The 15,513-nt window shown below is 40.5% G+C and overlaps 1 protein-coding gene across 8 annotated transcripts in view; it reads right to left on the bottom strand.

Annotated features, from left to right (window-relative positions):
- LOC122972572 (partitioning defective 3 homolog) overlaps nucleotides 1-15,513 on the bottom strand; it is a 356,531-nt gene that overhangs the window by 193,333 nt on the left and 147,685 nt on the right. For 6 of the 8 annotated variants that reach the window (XM_044339771.1, XM_044339764.1, XM_044339768.1 and 3 more), the window contains exons 4-5: nucleotides 11,484-11,677; nucleotides 7,902-8,039 (exon numbers count right to left, since the gene is read on the bottom strand). In XM_044339771.1, coding sequence (XP_044195706.1) covers nucleotides 7,902-8,039; nucleotides 11,484-11,677 — 332 coding nt within the window. The remainder of the gene's footprint in view (nucleotides 1-7,901; nucleotides 8,040-11,483; nucleotides 11,678-15,513) is intronic. The other 2 variants (XM_044339765.1, XM_044339769.1) reach the window with 1 other exon arrangement.

Below are 15,513 nucleotides of genomic sequence, written 5' to 3'. Positions count from 1 at the left end.
GTTGCCGCCATTTAAAATCCTGTCTGTCCTGAGTATTATAAGCCACAGCAGCCTTTTGGTATGTAAGAAGCCTTCAAATTCACAGATATGTTTCTCAAACTAAACTTCTTGGATTTTTTTGTATGTATGCTCATGTTCATGTACGAGAGACATCCACAGAGTGAAACAGATGAAAGAGCAGAGGGAGTTAACAGATTGGTAATTAAAATTGTTATAATTGGTTCTCTTTCGAGTTTCAGTTGCCTCTTTCAAATCAAACATCCCAAGATATGAGTGGAAAGTATTTTTCTTGCAACTGCATTTATACATTTTTTTTTTGACTCAAACATAGCTTAACCATGTCATGTGATAGTACTACTTACACTTTAATAACACACATTACTGGGACCACTACAGAAAATTGCAATTGAACATTTAATATCCAGAAACTCACATTATAGACATGACCACTGACTATCCTTGTAATAAACTGGCCACAATTTCACACATTGACCACATACAGTCCAGCCATATACTAGGTTCTGACCTAGTCTTGCTTACCTTTATTTTTCACATGATTTTTCAGAGTTCTTCATGTTCACTCTGACAACAATACAATTATGAAGGAAAAAGTAACCATTTTTAATTCTCAGGGGGAGTTTTTTTTTCATATAATAGTGAAAGTTGAAAGATGGCACAAAAAGCTCTTGGGAGTTTCAAAAACACTGCTATCAGCCCTCTGACACCCAAATCAGTCAAACTAATCTGAACTGTCTAGTCGCACACACATCCACACACACACAAAACCTGCAGAGCAAGGCAGGTTAAACATTTTCAGGCTATAGTACAGTTGATAGAGAGGAGTGTTGGCAACTTCAAAAAAAAAAATCTGCCACTTCTTCTCCTGTTCAAACGAGATAAGAGGGGAGACATGATTTCCATTCTCACTAAAGTAAGAAAGGCAAGAAAATGAAGAAAAGAAAGAACAAGAAAAGAAATATCTTGTTTAAAGGGGAAAGAAAAGGCAGACGTGGCATGAAACTTTGTCATGGAACAACAGAGAGTGGCAGCTTTTTTTGTTGTTCTTTCCAAAGAGGTTGATTCCCAGCAACACCGACTCTCTTCCAGTCCCCTGCTGACGGCCTTTTCACACTCTGTCCTTGGGAACTATATTTGTCTTGTGCTTGGGATTAAGTTGTGAAAGTTGTGACAGTTGCTCTGAATTGTTAAGCATTTATTTCTATCATTCACATTCTCTGTCTCTCCCTGTGTGTCTATGTTGTGTGTGTATGTGTGTGTGTGTGTGTGTGTGTGTGTTTGTGTGAAGGTGAGAGGGGAGCCTTTCCGAATGTTAATATGCACAGAGAGCCAAGTGAGAAAAGCTTCTGGGCAAAAAAAGCCGGTGGATGGTTAACTGTCGTGGTCTCAATATAAATCATGCGTACACACACACACACACACACACAAACCCACATTAAGGCTCATAAGTAATTATCACTGGCGCTTATCTCTAACAAAGATGTTAAGTTAATAATGAGATGTTAAATATCATTATTTTCATAATTGCTAATTTACAATCTATTTTCCCTGCTGCGGAATGATCAACTAAATGATGATACCAGTAGTGTGTGCATGTGCGCGCGTGTGTGTGTAGGTGGTGTGTGTGTTTGTGTATACGTGTTTGAGGTTCAGATGATGGGAACAGGTAAGGCACACACACACACACACACACACAGAAAGAAATACACTAAATCTGTAATGCATGTAGTTGCTACAGGCTGTGTGCAGGATTCTACACACAGCTGGTGGCTAAAACATGTTGAGGTGAAAACCTGTGAAGCAAAGTCCTTTATTTTAGACTCTGTTGTAATTCAGATTTTGCTAAATTCCAAAATTTAAGCACAGTTTTGATCCCTAAACACTGGAAATCAATTAATGACACTGACAATTTGATTAGTAATTAAAGGGGAAGTTGTCTTTTCTTGACAGGTGAATAAAAGTATTAAGGAAGGAGCCGTTTCTTAAAATTAACAGTTTACCTCAAAAATTGAAATCATAAACCTGAGGTGCTCTCCTGAGTGTCAGGAGTTTCTCATTCACTTCAATAGGAAAAAAGTAAGATCCTTACTTTCATTTTGCTCACCAACATTATGTATGTTCTATGAACAAACACTACCCACCCCGATGCTAAAGCTAACTGCCAATTTATAGGTGAAAGAGGAGGTAACCAGTCCTAACTGAGTCTGAAGAAGCAGAGTTGTCCTTGAGAAAAAAAAAGCACTAAATAAACTTGCTCTGGTCTGTGAGGGGTTGCAGCATGCCGGCAGTGGTTCAGTGGCGATGGCTAATTAAGTGAAGAGAGGCCATTGTGAGGCTCAGGGCTACATTGTTCTCACTCAGGTCCTCAGTCTGGAGCGTCTCTGGTGAGCTGCCATTTACACAGCATTCACAAAGAGGAGGAAAAAAAAAATCCCTGCCGTGTAATTTACTAGAAAAATGTACATCTTAAGTCAATTATTGTCAGGTTCAGTCTTAAAATCTTTGTTTTCATAGATTATTTCTGCCATTGAGTTGAGATAATTCCACCAATTGCCTGAAAACAAGAGTGCTGCATAAATCAATGAGTCATAATTTCAGAGAAAGTCGCAATAAATATGATAAGTCGTATTACAAATATTAATATTAGTTAGTGTTACAGAAATGACACTTGACTGTGCAACATTTTGATTTGCATTAGTACTTTGGAAATTAATTCAACCCCATGGCAGATTTTTTTTTGTTCCCTTTAAAGAAAAACAAACACACTGAGTTGCAGATCAAATGGACTGTTAAAGTCAATATTGTTTTTTGCATTTTTTTGTAGAAATAAAGAGCAGGAAAGAAAACAGAGAAATGGAAAGAGGCCTACAAGGAGAGATAACACTTAATAGGAAAAAAAAAGGAAATGAGAGAACAAATGTGTCCTTTTCTCCTAGTACTGCTGTGTGCATGTAGTCAATGTTGAATACACAGCAGCACCTACTGGCCAGGCCCACTGGGCAGCAATTAGAAGAGACATGGTAAATACATCTTGCATTTCTGCATACATTTGAGTATTTTTTTCTACGGACTAAAAACACACAAGGGCTTTCATCCACTTTTGCAGCTGTTTTAGAGCTGACCTTGCTGTGTGTGTGTTTCAGGCAGAATTAAGAGGGAAGTCTTGGATAAGTGCAAGGTCCTCCCTGCAGACACAGGACACCAGACTGGGACTGACTGCACTGCTCTGGAATGTGGGTTGCTGTTTTTTTCTGCGCGCTCTCCTGCACACAACAAATCTCCGACCTGCTCTTCATCAAACATTGTACCACATTCATTGGACACACACATACACACACAGGACACACACACACTGCTTCTACCAGATTAAGCTGGAGAGAAGAGAGAGATGAAGACAGGTGAGGATGGTGAGGAGAACTCACCTGTTTCTCAGTCACTCAGAGAAACAGGTAAAGAAAGGGAGAGAGACAGAAAGAAAGAAAGACAGGACTGTATCATTCAGGCAGAGTTTGGGGGTTATCTCTGTGTTTTCTCTACATGCCCAACTGCTCTAACATTGCCTGCAGCTTGCCTCAGGGTCTGCAGACTGTGTGGGCTTTACCAACAGGCTAGTCAGGAGAATAGACATAAGTTCACTCACCAACAACAGCACAGAGAATTAAATGCTAACTTTGGTGCAGAATTGACTCGCCCAGGGGTTTTACAAAGTGCCTGTTTTATATTGCATTCATATTGCATAAATATTTTGTTTTCAATGTAGTCTGACTTCCTTCTATAATGTACCTGAATTTTAAAACGAGGCGGACTACTGCACAACAATGATTTGCATTTAAAAGGGAAAAATATTAATATTAAAATATTTATTTCGACCTAGGTGTTCCTGTCATTTTTGTCCATGTTCACTATAACATTTTATTCACCACCTCCGTTGTGGAGATTTGCAAAAAAAAAAAAGATGAGAATTCATCTCGAACACCAGCCATTAATCGTGCAAAAGTTATGAGTCATGAGAAAGCAGGAAACTATAAAGCTACTGTCTTCTGTCTGAAGTGAGACATGAGTAAGGGAGAAAAACAACATTTTGTTGACAAATCAATCCACAAATGCCAATCTGTGTTCATCTGGTGAAGTATCTTTGATGTGAGAATATAAAAGGGAAGGAGGGTGCGCTCCTCTCACGCTTCTTCCGACTTGAAGTTGAATGGACTCATCTCGCTCTCCTTTCAACGCGTTGGCTCGATGATTTAGCCGGGCACCTCGCCACTTTGCTTTCCTTTAAAACTCGCCAGACAAGGTGTCTCATTTAGACAACAAAGAGAGGGAGGCTCTCTGACAGTTGGAGGCCTGATCAAAGATGTCTGATCAGAGCTGCTTCCACTTCTACATGTTTTGGATTGTTATGCAACCGTTTTGTTTTTCTGTTTGTTTGTTTGTTGTTTTTTTTTGTCTATCTAAATCTCCCTCTCTTTTAATTTGTTGTGGGCATTACTGTTTGAAACAGCATTTTCAAAGCAGTATGCTGTAAGCCATAAATAACAAATCAATAAATCATCTCAGAGGATTAGGATAATGATTTGTTTTGAAAATATTCTGTGAGTAATAACTATTCATAACAAAAGATCCCTTTTTCTACAACCCTCAAACTCTGAACTTTAACTATGGATGCTCTTCAAACTTCTCTGTCTCCATGTCCCTCTGCGAGGCATTCTGATTGGGTTAAATCCCTCTATGATTGACAGCTGGTGTCAGTCCTGCCTCTGGTACAGCTCATGATAATGGTCTCCGGTCCCTCATCAGGGCCGCAAAATAATACAGTGGAAGGGCACTCTGCCAGATCCAAATGTGTGTGTGCATGTGAGCATGTAAGCGTGTGTGTGTGTGTGTGTGTGCGTGTGTGTGATGCTGAGCGGGAAGGCCCATTAGCATTCATCAGTGGGATAATAGGCCGGCATTAATGTCAGCTGTTTATATAAAGAATAACTCATAAGGCCTTGGCGTATATGAGCTGATAGAGCATGCTTTCCTCCACGCCACATTTGGCAGAGCGTGTGTGTGTGCGTGTGCGGAAGGGTGGCGAGGGATTTGGGGGCTGATGCTCCCGAAGCCTCAGATGTAATCATTTGACACTGAAGTGTATTTATTGACTGCTTAGATAAACATAAGACAGGGCCGGCGCATTTGCCAGATATAACTAGGGGACGATACGTCTTTGTGACAACTGTGTATGTGAAACACGTGCATGTAAGCTCACAAAAGACAGATAGCAAATCACTACATTTTAAAAATACGCCAAACTCGTTGTCAGATTTATAGAATGTTTCTGTTTTTCATGATAGGTTTAAGGTCTGAGGAGCAATGAAGCACCTGCATAGTGCTTGGAGTTGATCACTTTTGGGTTCTTGTGGTGATGACAGAATCACAGATTGTACAGTTAACGGTGTCGTGCGTCCAACTTCCCCCGAACCTATTTTAAACGTGGAGGTCGATGTGCTGTTTTAGTCGGCCTGGCTTCGCATTCTTAATTTATAGCAGGGGGTGGGAAGGCCTGCTCAAATATGAATGGTGAGGTAAAGCACTTTCAGAGTATAACAAACGGTGCCAGGCAGGAAACAGAACCGCTTCACACACATCAGCCATCAAGGGAAAAGATTTGATATTTAAAGTACTTAAAAACAGGAAGGTGCAGTATGATTCAGGGAGGAACGAAGTTTATAATGACGCTGGTGGAGCGCGGCGCAGACACCCACACGCACGCAGTACACTGTTCATATACAAAGAAAAAAATTGTCAGTTGTGTCGGTGAACAGACAGAGATGAGTGTGATGCCCTCTCTTAGTTTTCTTTGTTTTTGCTTTAATCTTCACTCATAAAGCAGAACAATAAAGTACAGCAGATAAATAATCCCTGATAAACAAACAACTGCTAATTGGTGTGATTTTCCTAAAACCTTGGTGTGCATGTGTGTGTGTGTGTGTGTGTGTGTGTGTGAGTGTGTACACTCATTATCTCCGCCAGCGCTTTAGCACTGATCACAATTCTCTTTAATTAACCCACACGGTGTATTTTTATCTCACAATTCGATGCTGCTGTGTTGCCCGCCCATCAAAAAAGACAAAGAAGACAAAATATCAAACCGTCGGTGTGTGGGAGGGGGAAAGGCAGCGATCAAGACTGAGAAACAGTGAGTGACGGAAAGAAACAACTGGGCGACAAGGTGCCTCTTTGAAACCTACACTGCGTCACCTCTAATGAGCGGATTTGCATTTTGTGAACCATCCAGTCATACAGCTGTCAGATTACAAACACTCAGGTAGCATGAAAGTATTAGCCATGAGGATGCTTACACTCACACTTTGGCACTCCTGCTGGTATCTATTAAATGTTTACATACCGATGTTGGTATGACTCCTGCTCTAAAATAATAATCTCCTACTTTACAAGATGTTCGTTTTATGTATTAACCTGAAACCTTAATCTTGGATTTGGGAAGGTTTTTTAACTTTTCAACAAAACTATGTTCTGCACTGTTTGTGTCCTCTTTCAGCTACTTTGTTTTTGCTGTGGATAGTTCTGTAATCACTATTTATGCAAATTAAAATCAAGAGTTTTAATATAAACATGATCAAAACAATCAAATAACATGGTCGGGCTGATTTTGAATAAAATTAGAAAGAGAAATGGAGACAGGCCACCCAGAAACACACAGCACAGTAGCCCACACATTCAGGTGAGAATTCTGGCAAGCTGAACGGAATACAAGCCAGGAAAGTTGTTTGTGAATAAGCCAACAGCCACATTTTTGGCAGCTTGAATCTCAATCAGCTCTCTTTTATTTTGACTCTGTGGTTATTCCCTCATGCCGTCTCTTTACTCTATTTTTATTCTTTAATATGAAGGAAAAGATCTATCAAACACATCCTACATAGGTCAGAGCAGGTAGCTTGAGGTAGTGACGGAAGAGACTGACAGACAAACGGGGAGAAATCCTCCCAAGGTCATTTCTGTTCTCCCCGCAGAGAGCCTCTGTCACTTTTAATAACTTTTAAAGGGAAGTGTTTTTTGCTCCTCTGACAGACTGAGGAGTAGAGGGACCAGACGTAGAGTGAGACAATCACAAAGTGCCGACAGAGCGAGGAGGTGTGAAGTGAGGAGACAAGCCTGCAATGACTAACAATGTGCAGCATTACTTTATGGAAAGTATCGCTAGACAGAACATCGGTATGAAGTCTGATGTCAGTCACCGTTTCTGTTTCAAGTCGGCTTGGCCGGTGAGCAGCAGGGTCGCTGTAGTCAGTACTCTGTGGCAGGGTATGATGCATTATGACACATTTCAGTGTAGTGTGAAACTTCATACAGACATGAATAGTCTTATGGTACTATCAATTAAAGTCTCAATGAAGTGACATATGTTACATGTTACTGTCAATCAATAGGACATTTTATTAGGGAAGTAGAGTTGCCCAGTATGTATGAAATATGTCCAGTTAATAATACCTGCCAGACAGAGCATACAGTTTGTACTGTACCTTTCAGTAGGGATACACTGATCCAGCGTTTTATCTCCCAATACCAAATCTGATAGTGAATACTGAGCTGATACACTGCACTCTCTGCTCAGAATGTGAAATCTGTTAACTTGACATTATGGAATCATTTTTATGTAAGGTAACATGAGGCCAAGGATCGCTGTGACACACTAAAAACTAAGTTGAGCCCAGTCCCCTTAATAAGGTCAGTACTGATACTGATCCGTCATACCCTTCCCTTCCAGTTTAGTTTATTGCTTGGGTTTATTGGCAGTGCTTATGTTTGCACACAAGCAGCCATATAAATTCTTCATACCCCCCAAAAATGACCACATTTTATTGCATCCACCACCATACCTGCTCCTGTCGGTCGAGCCAACGGTCCACCATTGGATGGTTGGCGCTCAGCGAGGATCGTGTCATCTCTCTCTGGAACTGAGTGGTCCAGCCACTCGCATCTCGAGGAAGACTTCGGTAGGCATGGCCTCCTCTAGCCTGCAAAGGAACAGGAGGACACGGAGACATTAACATGGTGAGTGAGGAAAAAGGTCACCAAATATACAAATAATCAGCTATCTTAAGTCATTTGCCAACAATCAATTTCAAAGACTGATCTATCTTCCATTTTTCTGGTCCTTAAACAGATAATGTTGTGGCTTGGTTCTATCTACTGTATAGCAGCTGAATGGTATTTTGTGGTGGAAGTCAGTTAGCATGTCTTGGATTTGTGCCACACACCAATACTGTGTTGTTCATTCAAGTCTCACTCCACTCCACCCTCACCCCTTAACCCTTCCCCACAGCTAAACCTGAGCTGCTAATAAGAGGCCTCTCATAATAAGACAGCCACAGCTGAGCTCCTCCATTACACAAAAAGCACCTTCAAAAATGCATCTGCCAAGGTAATGTCAAACACCAGCAGACTCATTACAATGACCACGAACACAAAAACACACACACACACACAAGCACACTACATTACATTCCAGACATGCTACTCTTGGCTTTGAAATCCCGGTGATTGAAGGTCATGGTGGCTGAAGCGATTTGAATAAAAATGAAAGAAACATTAATATTAAAAATCACAGTGGAGACAAGGATTCACCAAGACAGATGAGAGAATGATTTAAGGTTTAATGAGTTACGAAACGGCAGCTAAAGAGCGAGACAAAAACAGAAGTTTGCCACTCTTTAATGAGACATCACACAACAAAGAACACAGACAAAAGTTTAAAAAAGAAATAAATTCCCGAGTGGCTTGTTGCAGAATGAGCGGGAGGATGAGAGGCAGACGAAAAGATGAACAAAGGCAAAAGAATACAAGTTATGCTCAGTGAGTCACAAAACAGCAACAAACAATACAAAAAATAAAAAAAAAAAAGTGAGAAAAAAAAAACAGGAGAGAGATCCCTATCCCCTGCACGCTATAATAAGCCATGTGTGTTTTAGTGGAGTTGAATGTGCCGTGACGGGGCCCGAGGAAGCACTGCAGACATGACTGTAAAACTAAGCCGGACACGTGGGCTCTACTCAGACGGCCCCTGATAGCCATCGTGGCCTCGGTCCCCCCCATACAACACGGCGTGACAAAGGACCTCTCTACAAAATTTTACGACACAACAGTTCGTAAAATGTGGAGAAACCTAGATACCAGAGAGGTAGCAGTAAATCAGCAGACTCATATCCACTGCTTAATCCCTTTAGTTGACTCTGCTAAGCGTGGAGAAACTAGAGTATGAGGTATTGTAAAGTCATTGGGAGACGTGATGAGTTTACAGTGCTAGCTGATGACTGAGGACTCCTGTTGGCTTATAGCGTGGAGATTTAGCAGAACCGTACCTGACTCAGCCGTTACTAGACTCACAGGGAATTGAACAGAACATGGCTGGCTGTAGTGTGTAAAGGAAATTATCCCAGACAATGGAAAGAGTCTATAGTGTATGGCTTACATCCATACTCCCTTCTGTCAGTGCTGATCACTGATGTATGGTTCCCTTTAGCATAAATATGCACCAAGACATAAATATATCAAAGTCTGTGTTGACTAATCCATTCAACATCTGTTGTTGATTGGATAAAAATAGACTTCATCTTGGACTGACTGTGAATATATGACAGTTAGATGTATGAAAAAGAGATGCTGAGGATTATGGAGACAAGACTCCCTTTTTATTGTAAAGATCTAACAGCCCTGTCAAAACATTGCTCTCAGTCAAGCCTTGTTTCAAAATTTATACAGTGTGGAAATGAATCGTCTATTCCCGCCTGTTCAATCACATATTGGCCAAACATCATCATGAGATGTCTTAAAGGACCAGTGTGTAGGATTTAGTAGCACCTACGGATTTAGAGCACCTACGGTAGCTGCAAAAAACATTTAAGGCCCTCTCTAGAGTCAGTGTTTGGTTTGTCCGTTCTGGGCTACTGTAGAAATATGGTGAAGCATGGTGGCCTCCGTAGAAGAGGACCTGTTCCCTATGTAGATATAAAGGGCTCATTCTACGGTAACAAAAACACAACAATTCTTATTTTTAGGTGAATATACACTAATTAAACTTATATATTATATTCCATTTCTGCCAAGTCTGTTCCACTAGATGCCACTAAATTCTACACACTGCACCTTTAAATCAGCCACTGCCTTTATTGTCAGTCTTTTTGAGTAATCCAGTCAAAAAAGGAATCCCTTTTACATGTAATCTGGTGTGTAATGTCACTTTATGTTGTTATGATATGTATAATGTGAAATAATTTGTTTACAATTCGTAAATCCTGTTTTATGTTAAATCTGAAACCCTTACCCTGCTTATCTCATACTGCAAAGCAACCAAACATTAATATCCCACAGAATGTACACAAAAGTGGCAGCCACAAGGCACCAGAGGGTAGACCAGAAGGGCCGAAGAGAGAATCAGGAAGAGCATCTGCTATCTACTAACACTCCTGTTCTGCTGCCGTTATATTTTTCATTCTCTTTAACAAACATTCCCACATGTTTGCTCAGTGTGACATGGGCCAGAAAGGAAACCTTCCTGACAAAATGAGTGGTCTAATAACCATTTCACCTCGAACTTTCTTCTCCACCCTCCGCTGAGGAGTGTGCTGTTACATTGTACTAAAGTGTCTTTAAATAGGATTATCAGACGACGCTTCCAGACACACTAAAAACGTGGAGGGTTGCTGTGTCACGTTCAGACCACTCAATCATCTCCCTTTTTTAACCTCCCCGTTTCATTGGGAATGTATCTCTTTCTCAGCAAGAAGTAAAGGTCTGTCAGCACCACGTGGGGGCAGCCATTTTGAGAAGTTAATTGGCTTCTCTTCTCTTTTGGAAGCCGCGGGGAGGATGTACGCTTTTTTTTTTTTTAAAGATTTATAATCAGAGGCTTAAAAAGCCTCAGAAAAGGTGAATTTGGAACAAAGGGAAAGTGTTTAACAATCTCTGCTCGTCTTTTTGGAAGACAAGAGGAGGCACTATCAGAGGGAACTAGTGTCAGATAAAAACTGTCTATGCCACTGCTGGATATCTGCAAACAGGGCAGCACAGGTTTCATATCTAATGCTTATTTCTTTGATTTGGGGTGCAGAGGAGAGAGGGAATGAAAATGAGGAAAGAAAGCTCAGTAAGAAGTTAAGAACAGAGAGACTGCTGTAGGTTGGAAGATTTCAGAGCACATACAGTATCTCTCACATTATAATTGATGCAGCTCCAGCATATCTCCAGCACTGTGGAAAATAACTTGTGGGCAAGATGCTGTGTGAATCAGTGTGTACTACTTGACGGTGGTGTAATAAAGAACACATATCATGACAATCTGTTCTGTTGAATTTTGACACCTCTTTAGATTCACCTTTACTACCATAGTGGGTACCGTAGTATTTATTAGGTATTTCTCTTGATGGTAATCAAAGGTCAAGGTTGACACACATATATGTTACCTTTCGTTCCAGGCTGCTGGTGCCAGTGCCGGCGCTTGTGTTTGGTTTGTTGTTATACTTTTGGAAGCCAGCAGTTGTGGACCAGCGAGTTGGGTTCTTTCTGGACGGTTCTTCTGGACCAACTGGGACTTCGCCCGGTGCAAGGCCAGCCAGGGAGGGATCACTGCTGCGACGGACATGGAGGGGCATGTCTGCTGAATACAAGAAGGGTGGGGGGAAAAAAATGAGGTGGAATGAGGAAAAAATAGGGGACACAGAGAGGAAAAGAGAGTTAAAGCAACATCAAACCACTTGCTGCTTTATCAACTTATTGAGCGGATCACTTTCACGCAGTGGCACATTTTCTGGGGCCACTGATCCATCTGGTAGCCATAAGACCCTTAAAGTACCTTGTTGACTGTACTGCATGTCAGTGGCAACATGGAGAGTGGGGATGATAAGTACTTTTGTTTCCATAATAGGTCTATTGAGCCCAAAAGGAAACACTGTACAACTCGACTATGGAAGGTTTGGCTTGGCTTGAGTCCTGCTACAGTGAAAGGAATACTGTATACACAATTTTAGCTGGAAAATAACCGTACACAGCTATAAAAATGTAAATATGGAGGGAAAAAAAATATGTATGTGAAATTGTATCCAATCCTTTGCTCAGCCTAGCCGCTCTTAAAATAACAATTACAATCGTAGTTGCGGCAAAATCGGTCATATATCATGATCTGATTCCCAAGATAAGAGTCATTCTAACACACTGCGCTACCGATTGAAGCTGATTCTGGAAAGTTTCCTGGGAGTGAAACCGGGTCTCACAACCAAAATTACCTCAGATATTTAAACATCTACAAGAAGACTGCACAGGAAACTCTGGCCCTTGTAACAACTGCCACATTGACCGACCTGCAACTGAAACTCAGTATGAAGTTCCCACATTTGATCGGAGCTGCCAAAACAAGTAAAGGGAATGAAGTTGCTTCACACTTTGCACTCCAGTTAAAACATTCAGTGAGAAATCCTGCTCATGTCTGTTACACAGGAAAGGCGGTAAGTATATCTGTGAGCTGTGGTGTGAATCATCTGGATTTTCCCAAAAGACCATATGGATTTGTTTATGACGCTCTAGCAGCCTGCGCGTTACACCCATAATTATGCAAATAGTTGGGTAACCACCTGTCATCCATCGGCAGATCATTGCAGCGAGCATATGCTGGTGCTAAGCTTCCATCTGATACACAGGAGACAAGTCTTAGTGGTGGAAGCGACGCATTTTAATCACGGCTTACGCTGTGCTGCAAGTCATGCGTATTTAATACTGTGACAAGACTGGGGAGTTTTGAATGCTACTGTAAGTGATTCTTGCGACCGCCTGCAGGGTAGCTGGGAATGAAAGCAGTTTAATTATGAGACTGAATTCCAAAAAGAAAGGTGAGATCAACATGTGTTTGTCAGTGTCTTTATACTGCACGCAGGAGAAATCATGTCCTAGTTTTCAATATTCTCAAACATTGATCTTTTCAAGAAGCACCTCTCTTGACCCTGATCACTCACATCCCCCCCTTCCCCCCAATGTCCTTCACCTGTACTTGCTCTAATATGCTCATATCATAACACATCCCTTTTTATCTGTTTTTCTTTCATTCCCATTTAGTATTCTACTACCTGATCATTCTGTGGTCTCAGGATACTAGTCAGCACTCTATAGCACTGACCTGTACTTTTCGCACTCAACATAAATTGTAAAGTTTCATTTTTCTCAGTGTGTAAATGACTGTCATTAAGGGCTATACAAATAAACTTGACTTGTCGCAGTCTACATAGTTTAGGGCCTACAGTGCCTCCACATAAGGAAGATGATTGATGGTTTTGAGTCCTGATGTAGCCTCAGACATTTAAGCAAGGCAGCTGTTTGCATCACACAACTTTAAACTGATGTCCTCTGGTCAATGTTGATGACTTGATTCACTACTTTTACTACATTTCACAGTAGTTTAGCAACAGCCAGAAAAGAGGACGGGAGGGATATTTTTGACCTTGATCGGCATGGCTTAATGACAAGTTGAATCCTTATCAGCCATTACAAAGGATACATTTGAAAGCACAAAGCCTTGTAATTCTATCTGTGTACCAGTGTCACTGAAACAAGTTTCTTATTTTCTTTATTTTTATACAGAACAGAGCAGTAAAACTAAAAAAATTGGGAAGAAAGAAATGTGCTCATATTTTTACTATGTTTGTGCCTCTGTAAGTTTGGTTTCATATCACTTAGACTAATCTGACTTTCTGATAGTAGACTCCAAAAGTGATGTTTGAGAAGAGACCAACATCATGACTGTGATCAAAACACTTTGATAACAGTAATCATTTCATGTTTATCATTTTCGGGCTTGTGCATAAAAAAGGGGGTGCTTGTTTTTATCTTTTTGATGTGTAATGTTGATGCAAACTATGGCTTACCATAAAGTTAGATGTTACAAAAAAAACCCTTTTCATTGTTGCCAACTTTGCTGCTAAATTTAGCAATTTCTTCAGCCACCAACTCTACTCTCAAAGCTCCCAACCAATATGATAGAAGGCAACGTAGATACATTTCCACAAATATCTTGTTTTAGTCAAAAAGATCTGTTATTACAGCATATCTCATGGAGCACAGCACCTTCCTTCCACTAAGAGCAGGGGGACTCTGGCAGAGAGACTTCATATGCAAATAAGTGTATGATTACATCTAGAAACTTCTTGGAACTTTCTCAGCAACCAAGCAGTAGAGTTAGCAACAGGGGTTTCAAACTATTTTTTCTAAGTAACTTGAGTTGATAAAATTATTTTTCTCAGGAGGGAATCTTTGCCGCAGTTCATGTTCTTATGCATTAACAGGTAGCTTGTAAAACTACACTTCCAATGTAGCTTTCCAAACCACTCTGCTGACACAGACCGTGCCAACAAAACTCACCAGCAGCTTTCAATATATTCTGTACTTCTCTACTACAAATGTGTTTCATTTACTTTGGCAGTTGTCTGCAGGCTTCTTCAAAGGGGGTTGGGAATTGAGTAAAGAAACCGCAGCAAGCAGCCAGACGGCCAGTCGTTGTGCGTTTACTCTTAAATTAGGTTGAAGATTCAATAATGGCATTTAATGGACTTTGCCTCCTATCGGTAACGGCTGGTTCAAGTCCAGTTCAGGGCTCTAATGAGGTTCACCTCAGACAGTGGGGGTAATTAACATCCGGTATTATCCTATATGACAGGCTTAGAGATGACATACAAATAAATAAAGAAGGAGAGTGAGATCCACAGAGAGAGAGAAACATTTAGAGGGAAAACTGGAATCGAATTTGACAAAGGGTGAAAAACAAATACAGCTCTAAGATTGTTCTTCTCGTAAAATCTCTATATATCTGTATTTGTGCAGCATGTATTAAGTCTTTTTAATAAAGCTACGTTGTGTGTGTCAGTGTGTGTGTGTGTGTGTGTGTGGACAGCGAGTTACACAAGACACTTGTCATGGATTAAAAGCCTTGGTGTGTTTCCCAGAATACCTCAAGGCTCAGCTCTTACTGGACGTTTATCTTGGGTCTTTTGAAACGATGACAACATCGATCTTGCTTTATGTGAAGTGATTGTTTCCAGATGCTAGCAAAGTAAAAATGTCCATTGTAATGGACTAATAATCATTTCTCCTCAAATATATTTGAAGATAATGCTTCCTTAACAATCACACCAAATACCTGAATCCAATCAAAATTCTGTAAAGTTAAGAATTTCTATAAAAAGATGCAACGGCACATCATGTGATGATATATGATCTCGAAGAGGTCTTTTAATATTACATTTAAAAGACACTAGATTAGGCAAATCAGTTTTCCAGATTTTATCAAATCGTCTTATTCTTTCTGTTCACACGTCCCCTTCCAGCATACAAAACCTCACAGATTTAGATATGCATGAGTGAGATATATGAAGGATTTACTTTGCTTGCCAGAGACAGCACATTCTCAGACTCTCTTTGCACTCTGGATATATCTTTACACAACAGCTAATA

Source organism: Thunnus albacares, chromosome 21 (genome assembly GCF_914725855.1).
Source record: "Thunnus albacares chromosome 21, fThuAlb1.1, whole genome shotgun sequence".
Taxonomy (NCBI): domain Eukaryota; kingdom Metazoa; phylum Chordata; class Actinopteri; order Scombriformes; family Scombridae; genus Thunnus; species Thunnus albacares.
The sequence above is the reverse complement of the archived record's forward strand: the minus strand, read 5'-3'. Positions and strand labels throughout refer to the sequence as shown.